This window comes from Ananas comosus, linkage group 13 (assembly GCF_001540865.1).
Source record: "Ananas comosus cultivar F153 linkage group 13, ASM154086v1, whole genome shotgun sequence".
Lineage (NCBI taxonomy): Eukaryota > Viridiplantae > Streptophyta > Magnoliopsida > Poales > Bromeliaceae > Ananas > Ananas comosus.
The window spans coordinates 8,228,022-8,241,378 of record NC_033633.1 but is presented as its reverse complement, the minus strand read 5'-3'; the positions used below and the strand labels follow the sequence as shown (position 1 = coordinate 8,241,378).

Here is a 13,357-nt window from a genome sequence, read left to right as displayed (position 1 = left end):
CCTAGTGATCGAAGTGGCTCAAAATCAACGGCTGAAAATAAAAATCTTACAAAATACGATGATATGACATTAAAATTTTAGATCAAAGTTATTGATCTTGTTTTATATGGTATAAAGAATTTTCTATCAAAATTTCATGTGATTTGGATATTTCTACACCGTTAAACTTGCAACCGGCTCACCACGGCCGTTAAAATTATTGATTTTGAGCCCCTTCGATCACTAGGCAAATAATATCGAAAAATCGCAAAATTTATTTTCTAGGTACTTCAAATACTCTAGATCAACTCTAACGGAGCCGATCAACGATTCGAAAGTGCGAACATCGAAAACGACTTGGAAGCACGGAGACCTCCGTGCTTCTAGAAGCATACCAGCACAACTCTATATATACTAGAAGCATACCAGCACAACTATATATATATATATATATATATATATATATATATATATATAGAGAGAGAGAGAGAGAGAGAGAGAGTTAGTCTCCTATACTATCTATAGTACCGGGCAAGGATTTAAGTGTCGTGGCACGAGGTTGTGCCGGAAACTTGCCGGCACGGTGCGTGCCGAGCCGTGCCGAGCCGTGCCGAGCCATGCCGATGCGTGCCGGTCAAAAAAATTCTTGCATGCCGACACATAATAGTATGAAATATTTATTTTCTTTAGCAACAAAATATTCTAACTATTTATTATATCTTTTTATCACATCTTTTGAACTTTATTGAGGAAATTACTTACTAATTTAAAGAATAGAGGGTTTTGAGCTGTGCCATCGGCACGGGATCTGTATCATGTCGGTATCTTGTGGGCACGATACGGCACAGTGGATACGGTCCGTGCCGACGGGCACTTAAAACCTTGGTACCGGGGCTCCGGTACTATAGTCTCGTTTTCGATCTTAGGGTGTTCAAATCAACGATCCACACCGTTAAAACTGATCTAGGGTTTTTAAAGTTTTTAGAAATAAAATTTTATATTTTTTCGACATAGTTTACTTTATGATCAAACCATTTCAAAATTGTCAATTTTCAATGGCTACTATGGCGACTTTAGAGTTTAACGGTGTAGAAGAATCTAAATTTCTTCAAATTTTGATAGAAAATACTTTAAACTATCTAGATTAAGGTTAACATTCTTGATCTTGAATTTAAAAGTCCTATGCTCAAATTTTAAAGATTATTCAATTTCCACCTTCCATTTTGACATAATTTATTTACTAAGTAAACGATGTCGAAAAAAACTAAAATTTTATTTCTAAGAACTTCATATACCGTAGATCATTTTTAACAATGTGGATCGTTAATTTGAACACCCTAAGATCGAAAACAAGACTATAGTACCGAAGCCCCGGTACTATAGATAGTATAGTAGCCTAATTCTATATATATATATATATATATATATATATATATATACCTGCTACAAAGGAGGGTGGGAATACTAACCTTTTAAAATTTAACATAATACGCACAAACTATTTATAATATAAATAATAAAATAATAAATAAAAACAATCTGAAGTATATTTTAGTGTAGATAAAATAGTTTCACAAAGAAGATGGAGATGGTTGATATGACAAATAGGAGATGGAGACAATTATGCTGTGTATATATATATATATATATACACCTTGGGGAGATAGAGACGACAGTAGAAAATGTTAAGATGACGGTTTAGTGGTAAGCGTATACCGATATATTAGAAAAGAGAAATTCCCTATTTTACTCAAAACGTCCATAAGAAAAAAGTTTTTGTTTTCTGGAAAAAAAAATTTGAAAAACGAAAAGGAAAGTTTTCCGTGAAAAATGGAAAATAATTTTCCAAAAAATCTACTCTAAACACATGGAAAAAAAAACTTTTCCACCATAAAACAAGTTTTCTGTGGTATTTTTCGAGGAACCAAACAGGCCCCAAACATAGGGGAAAAAAGTGAAAAGAAAAGAAAACAATACAAGCAGCTTAATACAATTACTCTGAGCAACAAAATTACATATAACATGACGTAGATATAAGAAGATAGCTTAGATGACAGTATTTAGGATCTCAAAAAGCTTAAGGAAATCATGAAAAATCTAAAGTCATCGTAACAACTAATTAAATATGAGTCCTCCAGAGAACCATTTCTCCAGAACCAAGAGACACTGAACCTACAAGCAATAAAGAAGAATATAACATGTGGTAATTCAATAATACATACCTCTTCTTGGAGTAGTAAGCTGAATGGCAATAAACATCAACATATTGATAAGAGATATCAAACTCCAGTCAAGTAGAGAAGCTGCAAAAACAGCACAATAATAGCAAATAGAGTTTAACTAAGGAAAAGCAGCTAAATTAACAAAATAAATAAATATTGTACTCCAGCAATAATTTAATGGAGTCTCCATTCTCAATAACAGCAAACAAATATAAAAAATCGAACTTCTTAGTCGGAGATTAAAAATATATATATAATTTCAATCCTACATTACTGCATCATGTTTTTGTGCTGATGCAGTACGATGTGTGGAACTAAGACAAGTGAAATCGAGTACTATCACCTTTTCAAAAATATTGTGGTATATTTTCAAAGTAAGTTGATTGTTACAAAAGGATTAGAATGAATCTCTTAGTTAGGAATTTCAAATAAGTTGTTGTCGTTTAGAATACACAAACCCAATAATTGGAAATTCCACTAGGCACATGAAATCTTTGAATAACACAAAATGCTCCTCTTTGTAACCAGAGGATGATCAATAGGAATAGTGTTTTAGTTCATTCGAGGGCTTTTCCATAATGTTTCCTTTGTTTGGCTAGGTTAGCCGATCTGTCCCTCCTCTCACCTTCTTTCTAGAATAATGCACCTTGCCAAATAGACAAGATTACAGTATGACTTTATAGTCAGCATGCTCTTACAGGGCTTGCGTAGGTTGCAGACGTTTTGGCACGAAATTGACGCGAAAAAGAACTCAATAACTCAATTTCCACTTGTTGAGGACTAAAATCTCATTACTTGTGTTAATTGGACTATCTTGCAATTGTCCAATTTTAGTGGAAATCCACTAAGCCTCAGGAGCATTCTTGAATGCCCTGTCACTCCACCTGAGGCTTACAGAGAGAGAAAGAAGAGAAGAAGAAGAGAAAGGAGGAGAAAAGGAAGAAATAGGATTGTGAAGTTCCAATTAATCCGACGAGCCGATCGAAATTGCACATGCGAACTGCGCTTGCGACGTAAGTATTTTCTCGTTTACAGTTCCTTTTTCTCCTCCTCCTCCTCCTCCCCTCTCTCTCTCTCTCTCTCTCTCTCTCTCTCTCTCTTGCTGGCTGAGAAACAGCAGCAGCAGCAGCAGTAGCCAGCAGCTGCTGCTGATGGCTGCTTGACAGCAACGGCAGCAGCAGTAGCCAGCAGCTGCTGCTGCTGGCTGCTTAGCAGCAGCAGCAACCAGCCATCAGTTGCTTCTGGAACAGTAGCGGAGCAAGGAGGGAGAGAGGGAGAGTCAATTTCGTGCAATCCGCGGTCGGCGATTGAATCGACATTCACGGGAGGAAGAGGAAAGTAGGGGAGTTTGAATTACACTTTATTTTGCTGGAATTTGATGTAACCGGTGTGAAATTGATGTAATTAAAGTTAAATAGAATTTTGATCTTCCGTTGAATTTTAGGTTTTCGTAGTTCCGATTCTCCCATTGAGCGTTTGGAGGATTTTACTAAACCTCTTGTCACTTCCCGCTGGTTTGGAATTACCTCACACGGATCATCAACGTAATTTGGATTAGTTTTAATCTAACACCCCCCCCCCCACCCCCACCCCCCGCCCCTCTCTTTTGATCAAATCGCAAAATTGTATGGCATTTTATGGTATCCTTTGCTTTGCTAACTCCTTCCTGATATTTGAAGTTTACTTTCGTGGAGTCCCTGCGGGACATGAACCGAGAATGGCTGTATAGACGATTACGTTGCCGCTTTTGATAGCGATCCAAGGTGGGTTCCAATCCGCCAGAGAAACAGCGAATTTCCTTCTATGTCTAAATTGATATATATATATATAGATGACTCTATGCTTTTAAAAGTACCAAGTCATTGGTCTTTGTAGTTTTCGGCTCTTTGGGATTAAGGGATGTGCGGTTAGAATAATGTGGGCACGCTAGGGGTTGAGATGGGTAGTTGGTTGAATAGTATATCTAAATACGGCTTGAAAATGATCAAAGCGTAGATCTAACGGTAAAAACCTTACAAGGTACCAAAGAGTGTTGGGTGATTTTACAAGCACATTAGCCGGAACTCTTATATATAGTATATATATATATATATATAATAATCTATATTATAATATGATATATATAGTAGACTACTATACTCTTATGAGTATAGGACCACTTTGTACTTATAAGTTTTCGGCCGTTGGATGAAGAAATGTGTGGTTAGGATGATAGCGGCCCCGGTTATGATGATAGTGGTCCCTTAGGGTTGAGTGGGTGGTTGGTTGAATAGTATGATCTAACGGGAGGAAATGATCAAAGAGCTAGATCTAACGACCGAAAACTTATGAGTACAAAGGGGTCTATACTCATAAAAGTATAGTGGCCAGACTCTATATTTATATAGAGAGAGAGAGAGCTAGGCTGGTATACTATCGGTAGCACGGAGCCCTCCGTACTACCAAGTTGTTTTCAATGATGCAGCTTCCAAATCGACGATCGGCTCCGTTAGACTTGATCTACATTATTTCATAAATTTTCGGTATCATTTACCTATCAAACGAGTAGTCTAAATATGAACGGCTAAAAATAAAAATCTCATAAAAAATAATGATAAAAAACTTGAATTTAAGATCAGAGGTACTAATCTTACTCTAAATAGTGAAAAGAATTTTCTATAAAAATTTCATCAGATTTGGATTGTTTTACAATGTTAAATTCACAAACGCATCACATCTACCATTAAAATTGTCAATTTTGAGACCTTTTGATCACTAGTCAAATGATGTCGAAAAATTATGAAATTTAGTTCCAAATACTTTTAATAGTGTAGATCAAGTCTAACGGAGCCGATCGTCGATTTGGAAGCCGCATCATTGAAAATAACTTGATAGCACGGAGGCCTCCGTGCAACCAATAGTATACCAGCCTAGCTCTATATATATATATGTTACTTATATTGATAGAAGGCGATGGTACGAAATCAAGTAGAGAATTAGAATTCTAGCATGATTGCATGTTAACACTCATCTTTGTCATGTCAGGTAAATCCTATGTTCTATAGTTGTAATATAGTAAATGGTTAATAGTATATTAAGCATATATGCTAGATTAGGCCAAGAGGGGCGAGTTAACATCATATGCATGGTTGTAGAGCATTCCTCATTTAAACATGTCTCGATTGTCATGAACTAGGTAATAAAGACCGTGGGTTAGAGCAGCAGTAGTAAATAGACGTTTTGGACATTGAGGTAGAATATATGTCATAGTGACACTAGACATAGAAATTATTTTTTATAACATTAAGAACACCGGATTGGTTAATTGTGATCTTTTGATCATCACAAAGACTATAGCCTGAAGAGCCACATAGAGCTTGACAGAATTACGCACTATTAGACTCGGTAGGAGTCACTCCCCTCGAGTGTCACTTCGGAGACTGGCCAGCGATAGCAAAGACAGTAGCCTAGATATCGCCGTCACACATGCAGCAGTGTGGCCGCACACTAGGCGGGCACAGGCTTGACCGGACCTATGAGTCGGTTATTGCAATCAAATATACTATTGCATTTATCTATTAGTAATAGCATTGATGCATGATTTAGTCATTTTCCTTCATGTTCATTACCTGCGTAGAAACATGATGAATAGTAGAAATTTATTACTCGTATTATGCTTTATAGCTTAGTATTTAGTGGAATTAATTATTGTTACCTATGCTTGTTTTTGTAGACCTAGTGGGAAGGTCATGGTTGTCGCCAACTGTACCACTGGGAACTTCTGTTTAGTAGTTCTCGCACCCTCTTATGGTTTACTTTTCAGAGACAGGTGCACCTTCCGCTGATCGAGGTAAGGGGATCGTGCAGTAGATAGCATCTTCTACCGGTGTACATGTGTGTTAGAGGACCACCAATTAGTGGATTTTGGATATGTTTACTGTACATAAGGACTGGCGAGGCCAAGGCCTTTTACTTGCACTTTTACTTTTTGGGGTTTGAGGTTTATATGATTCTGTATAGTGATGTACGGTAGTTAAGCTTGTGCATAGTGCTCTAATACATGTCTTTATCTTAACTTCGTAGTTCTAGAACCATTAATTTGTGATTTGTGGTATTCTTTAGTTGTAGATTATAAAGTTACTCGCTTTCGTTGTTGTTGTTGTTCGATTGGACGCTTCGTGTGTGCAAGATTGTGCACACACGGCGGTCTGTTGTCGTCCCCTGGGCTTCCGCTGTGGAACAAGGGCGTGACATTCTTGTCCCCAATCTTCGTCTTTATTCTTCTATCTCATTCTTCTTTTTCTTCTTCTCCTTAACCTACTACAATACAGCCATGCTACAGCACCATTGTGTGATAGCACTAAAACATTCTTGCATCAAAAACCTCCAGAAGGCAAAAACGGCCATGCTACATCAGCCCCACAAGATTCTTGCATTATAGTTCTATCCATGATTCCACCACTATCGCCCAAGGTCATATCAAAGAACTTGGTGTGACAAACAAAATACAAATCAGATGCTCAAAGTTCATCCAGATCAATGAACGGTCCATCAACCAACAACAATTAACGAGCATTACTTAGTAAGATTGAGCCTTTTAAACATTAAACCAATGCCAAACGAGGCAATTTACGTACAGTGGCATTCAGAATTCTGAAAATTAAGATAAGCAAGACTTTGTCAGTCAATTTCTGAATAAATTAGAAGACTCAGATCAAGAGACACTAACTTTACTCGACAATAGACATTTTCCATACCAAACCAAATCTGTACAAGATTGATTTTAATGTGCAAGATATTGCTAATGCATAACATATGCTTTTAGACTCCTATCACATATTCACCATTCCGCACTACAATCTTGACATAAACAAACATATCCTAAAACCATCTAATGCAGGACAAATTAGAAAAGTCTTAATTTATCTTGCTTGTGATGAGCCCAAATCTTCATAAAACTGAATTTTATAATTTTTTAGAAAATTCTAGAATACTTTAAAAAGATTAGAGAGTAAGGATTAAATGAAGAAGAAGCGAGAAATAAGAGAGAAGAAATAGATGAAGAAAAGAGAAGAAAGAACCTTTAGAAAGATAGATTTTCGTCGATGCACAAGGCAAAGGGAAGAAGAAGATACCATGATCGCAGTCTAAACATGAAACACAAACTTTATCTCATCATAAATTGTCTCTAAAATTACAAGGCATAGGCTATAATTATAGCCGTCAAATATAATTGTAATCTAAAACAAATCGAAATTTTCCTAATTCGAACATATCTAAAAAAGGCCCTAAAATATATCCCTAATTTTTAGGGTTTTATTCCACATAGAAAATAAAAGCAATCCCTGAAATAAATTAAAAAATAATAATTCCGAGAATTAGAAAAAAAAATATAATATCCTAACGACTCAACCAAACCTAATACAAAAATTGACTCAATAAATAAAAGATGACTCAACTGAATCCTATGTGAATCCCACTCTGCATCACCATCAAAATCTAAGTATCTTCTTGATATAAACAATTTGATTAAAGCTTGAAAGAGAAACGCATGATCATTAAGACTATTACTAATTATTACATTTCTATTAAATTGTAGCTAAAACTATTTCACGATAGCTAAAACTGTTTCGCTGTAGCATATGGATCATTTGTGCAATAGTAACTTTAGCATCTATACATTATTCTAGTTGCTTGATAAAGCAAGATTACATAAACAAATTTCATTTTTTTTTTGAATAACCTTTAACGAATTATATTAAGTCAAATAACCCTAATAAAAATTTATTTCGCAAACCAACCGTATTTTGTCCAACTCAGCGCCATGTGGAAGGAGAAGTGAAAGACGGTAAATCGTTTACTGTGTGCATTGAAAGCGGTGAATCACTCACCATCTTTAGAAAACGGTGTTACCGCATTTCTGTATTCAAATCATTAGGGTTGTTTGTGAGTTGTTTGTGTAGGTAATTAGGATTTTTGTGGGGTTGCTAGGATTGCATGTAGGGAACTGTTATGACAAAATGATGAATCATTCACCTCTTTTAATTGAGAAAGAAAAATACGGTAAACGATTCGCCGCCTTTTTAACTCTCACATCCACATGGCATTGACGGTGAATCATTTATCGCTTTTATTTGAAGATGGTGAAAAATTCACCGTATTTTATTTATTGCTCCACCCTAGCGCTAAGTTGGACAAAATAGGGTGATTTGGCCAAATAAATTTTTAACAGGTTATTTGAAACCAAATAATTTTTTTTAAAGTTATAAAAAAAGTCCCATATTTCAAATTAATTTCGAGTGTGATTGAGTCTAGGTATAGATGGGTCCTATTTAGTTTACATTGCATTTTTCAAACTTAGGGGACTTTAAAATGAAATGTCATTCATTTAATATTGTACACATGCTATACTTTTAACTATATTTCAACCACTAAGTATGGTGAGAAATATTGCAGCTAAAATCTTCTCTGGAAGAGTACTATTTGGGTTAATTACTTGCCAGCTATGAGTCCTCTAAGAGGAACAAGTTCTGATGGGAATCCATTCCAAATAGGAGTCTATAAGTTGAAATAATGTCCAAAAATTCAGAAAGAACCTAATATGACAGTGTCAAACTTATATTGATTTCAACTAGAAACTCTCTACTTTCCCACTTTCTTCTTCCCTATGGCATTTTCATTTTGCTGGAATCCTGTAACTCTTGAAAAAACTTTCTGCAATAAATAGATGACCTACAAAATAGCAATGCTTGCAAGGAACTTGTTGAATTAAGATGATCGGTGCACCTGTCCACTTTTTAGAACAATATCCTTTGTCCTCAATTTGCACCTCCCAATCTCAAAAGTAAGCCTTTTTTTTTTCCTTTTCTACTTTGAACACTATATAGAGGCCACGCCACAATGATAATGTAGGCTCATAGACCTTAGCATTGTGGATTCAAATCATAGTAACAGCTAGCTTGGCTATGCTTTAGTTTCCAAAATAAATTGGAATCGAGATGGTTTAAATGGGTTTCAAAAAATCAAAACCAAAATTAAAACAATTGCAAGGAAAAAAGCAAACAACACCAAATCAAAAGTCTCAAGTTTTGTTTCTATTCAGTTTTGTTGGTTTGAGCCAGTTCAGTTTATCAATTTGACTAGTTTGAGAGGAATTGCGTTTATTAAATTGCACGTTTCAAGTTGATTTAGTTTACTGGCAAATTGGGTGATGACTTGGTGTTAAATGTACATACATATACATGAAATATGCTTACACATATACATACATGCATTCACTCACATGCACAAGCTTTGCTATTCAGTGTTAGTTGTTTTTCAATTCTATGACCTGAAACCAAAATTGCCGATTCAATTCAATTTCATTTTATGTGATTCGGCCGATTCCATGCCGACCCGAAGAAACAACCACCATACAAGAGGAAGGCTGCTTGAAGTTGAACCTTTCAAAATCATACACTTGTTAGAGCTTTCTGTGCTTAAATACCCTTTAAATCGTACACCTGTTAATGCTTCATGTGCTTATTGCCCTTTATTTTGTGACAAAACCTCCTAAAAAGCAATCATCTATCAAGAAAAGCAAAGAAATCCTCCACGAGCACCACCCGCTTTTCTCTCTACTATTTTTGCGGATTAAATTCTCCACAAATGCTACCAAACTAAACTGGACAATTGTAGCTTTTGCTTTAATTGAAATCTTAAATAAGGCCACTTCCAACACTCCCTTATATGGCACAAGGATTACATTGTTTCATCTATCTATGTGGTATGAATTTTAGTTCACAAAACTGCAAAGCACTTTTTCAAAAATGCTCTTCCAACATTCAGCAATATATCAAGTAGCACCTACTATTCTAGAAAATAAGTGTTCTGAAGATACATAAAGAATACGTCTAAGTCCCACGCGTCTTTTGTTGATCCGTGGCCTTCAATAAGTGTTGCAGCAGCATCTAGTTCACATAAGTGTTTCCTTCTCTCAAGTTATCCTTAACTTATCATTTAGAGCACGTTTAATCAACTTTCTTCCTTCATACTTGCCTTCTAAACCTAGCAATAAAAATCTTCAACTTTTTTATTCTAATACAAGGATTTAAGTGTCGTGGAGCCAAAAACTTACTAGGATGAAACGGCACGGTCTGGTGGCAAAAGAACCTATGTCTGACACACTATGACATGAAATATTTATTTTCTTTAGCACCAATATTTTCTAATTACCTATTATATATCTTCATCAATTTTTTTGCATTTTATTGAGATAATTACTTACTAATTTCGAATAAAGAGGTGTTGAGCGTGCCACCGGCACGGGGGACAAATAGTGCTGATATCTTATCGACACGATTGGCATGGCCATGCCAATAGGCACTTAAAATTTTGTTCTACAAAGCACTTAAACTTCGTTCTAAAAGGCAATCTACCTTCAACTCCGAAGCAAAGAAACCCCATAAATTTGGGCTATACAACCCTACATATTAATGAGCTTCCAAAGTCACCCCCACCCAAACCGCATAGAGAAGCTATCTAACTGATCAAATGCAGGATTGGTATGTATGTCCAGTTATATTAGCGCTCCCCAATTATTGCACAGAAAGCAACATCTATAACAACGTATCCAAGACACTCAACAGACAGCAACTGTATGTAACTGGTCCTAGTATATTCAAGCAAGAATAAATTAATTCTGTGAACATTGTTGCAAATCCAGGCTGTCAATAGCAATTAGAGAGAGAGAGAAAGAGAGACAAAAATTAAAACAAAAAAATACCTGCTAAAAGCAGCAGAGGCAACAAGAATCGACCGAGAAAACCCCCCATTCGTCTCCTCTCAATAATCAATGGAATCAGCAGCCTTTTCATTCGGCGACAGAATATCTAATACCCTCCAGCAAATGAAAACTCATCTCCGCAAAACATCTAGAACGCTGCGGATTTCTTTTTCCTTTCAATTGACAACGACCTCTGAAGGGGAAACAGCGACTCACCTGCCCAATAAAGAATCAGTTTTTTTTTGGGAGGGGGGAGAGGGATTGAGAGCAGTGTTGTAATTATTTTGGACGGTTCGATTTGAGGCGAAAGGGAGGATGCTCGTCGCCGTTGGCTGCTCCCTTCTCGTCATCGTTGGCTGCTCTCAATCCCTCTCCCCTAGTTATTAATTACAATTCTTAATGAAGGGTACATAAACAAAAGTCCCAATTATAAATATAAACTTATAAATCATTTTAACTAGTTATTCTCCCATATTTTTTTTGCCACCTTAAATGATCTCTCATCTCATCAAATTACTCTACATATCATAACAAACTAATCACAAATAAAACGAAACACTTACTAAATCTTGACTATAATAAAACCACAATTATTCGATTCAAAACCAAAAGGCAATTCTAGTATCCCAAGAGCACTTACTTTTAAGAACATGCAATTATATGATGTCGTAATTCTTAAGATCTCAAAAGTTCTCTAAACCCTATCCTCCGCATCCCATATAAGATTATTCAATAAAAGGTCCCCCGATATTCGAATTTGACTCTAATTTCACCCTCTATTCTTTAACTATGTGACGTCATAATATTCAATTTACAAGATTGATCTCATTAAAAATTTTAGAAGACTAATTGTTTTGGACAATCAGTAAAATGCACCTCCACTATTGAACCAGTCTTCCTTCAATAACATTCAAAAAATCTTTCAAAGAAAAATATTTCGCTATCAAATTGAGCAAAAGATAGCATATATATCTTATTCAAGCAGATACTAAGAAGCAAGATAATGCGCGACAAGGCGCCACAGCAAACCCAAAGGTCCCAAAAATTACATTAAGATGAGTGTATTTTTGTTAAATTACAGTTCCATTTAGAAGAAACATCTCACGAACCAGAATTAACAGTCTTGTTGATCAAATTAACAGCACCAGTCAGCTACACAACGTAAAGCATTATAAATAATAAAGAAACCCTAGAAAATGGGCAAGACGAGTGACAATAGCCCCAAATCAGAAATTCTAGGCTAGGGTTTCCCTATCTAGTGCATCGAACTATCCAAGAAAAAGGATATAAATCAAGGGTTTGTGAGAACCTCCAACCTTGCCATGGAAGCATAAACTGAAGAGAAAATAGCCCACTATATTGAAGAAATTCATATCATATTCATGGCATTAGACATATGTAACATAATAATAAATAATAACCTAATTTTGAACGAATTAGCAAACTGACCTGGTGGCTGCGTTGCGTGGGGGGATAGGCGGGGTGCTCGTGGGGGCAACCGTCTGCGCCGGGGGTTACGGTTGTATGGGCTGTCGCTGCGAGGATGCTCGTGGGGAACGAAAAATGCTGCGGGGATGCTCGCTATATGAAGAAAGAGAAGAGAGGGAGAGGGAGTAGGTGGTCTGGGACGAGGGCGAGGGCGAGGGGGAGGTTTGAGGGCGACGAAGAGAGGGAGAGAGAGCCGATGGAGGGGAATGATGGACCGGCATGCGCGATGGTGCACGATTTGGTTGCAGCGACGGGGAGAGAGGTGTATATAACTACAGGTCACGATGTTGGCCTGTCCAAAAACTGATTTGGCGTGACTGACTAAAATTAATTTTTGAGTTCAGTAAAGCATTTAGGACGACAGAGATGAAAAATATGATTCTGTCTTTCAAAATCAGAAAATTGATTTTGAAGTATTCGAATCCTTCAAAATTGATTCTGATTTTGAGCTCAAACTTTAATTTTTTATTTTTAGTTTAGATTCAAACTATAAATTTAACATTAAATGTAAATTTTAAAATTTCAAATTCATATTTGAATTTTTAAATCTCAACTTTTCAAATTTAAAATTTAATTTTAAATTTTAAATTTTAATTTTAAATTTTAAAATTCAAATTTTAAAATTTAAAATGATCAAATTTAAAATTTAATTTTAAATTTTAAATTTTAAAATATTACAGTAACTTTCTTCTTCTTCTTTTTTTTTTTTGCTTGTTTGCTAGAAATCATCGATTAAATCCTTTGATCAATTTAAATTTTTCGAATTAGCCAAAGACGATCCATATGTCGTTCAACCGGCGTAGAATGGTTTAAAATACCCAAAATCATAATTTTAATCTTAAAAACATGAACTTGGCTCTTATACCACTGTTAGAAAATTGCGTATGGTAAAAACACAGCGGAAAAATAAATCAAACAAATTTGA

The 13,357-nt window shown here is 35.7% G+C and overlaps 1 protein-coding gene across 6 annotated transcripts in view; it reads right to left on the bottom strand.

The window, feature by feature from the left end:
- Nucleotides 1-12,726, bottom strand: part of LOC109719476 (piezo-type mechanosensitive ion channel homolog) — an 85,431-nt gene extending 72,705 nt beyond the window's left edge. For 3 of the 6 annotated variants that reach the window (XM_020246189.1, XM_020246192.1, XM_020246194.1), the window contains exons 1-4: nt 12,394-12,678; nt 10,945-11,160; nt 7,262-7,327; nt 2,202-2,282 (exon numbers count right to left, since the gene is read on the bottom strand). In XM_020246189.1, the coding sequence (XP_020101778.1) occupies nt 2,202-2,282; nt 7,262-7,327; nt 10,945-11,035 (238 nt within the window). In that variant the 5' untranslated portion in view covers nt 11,036-11,160; nt 12,394-12,678. Of the gene's footprint in view, nt 1-2,201; nt 2,283-7,261; nt 7,328-10,944; nt 11,161-12,393 lie in introns of all 6 variants that reach the window. The other 3 variants (XM_020246191.1, XM_020246193.1, XM_020246195.1) reach the window with 3 other exon arrangements.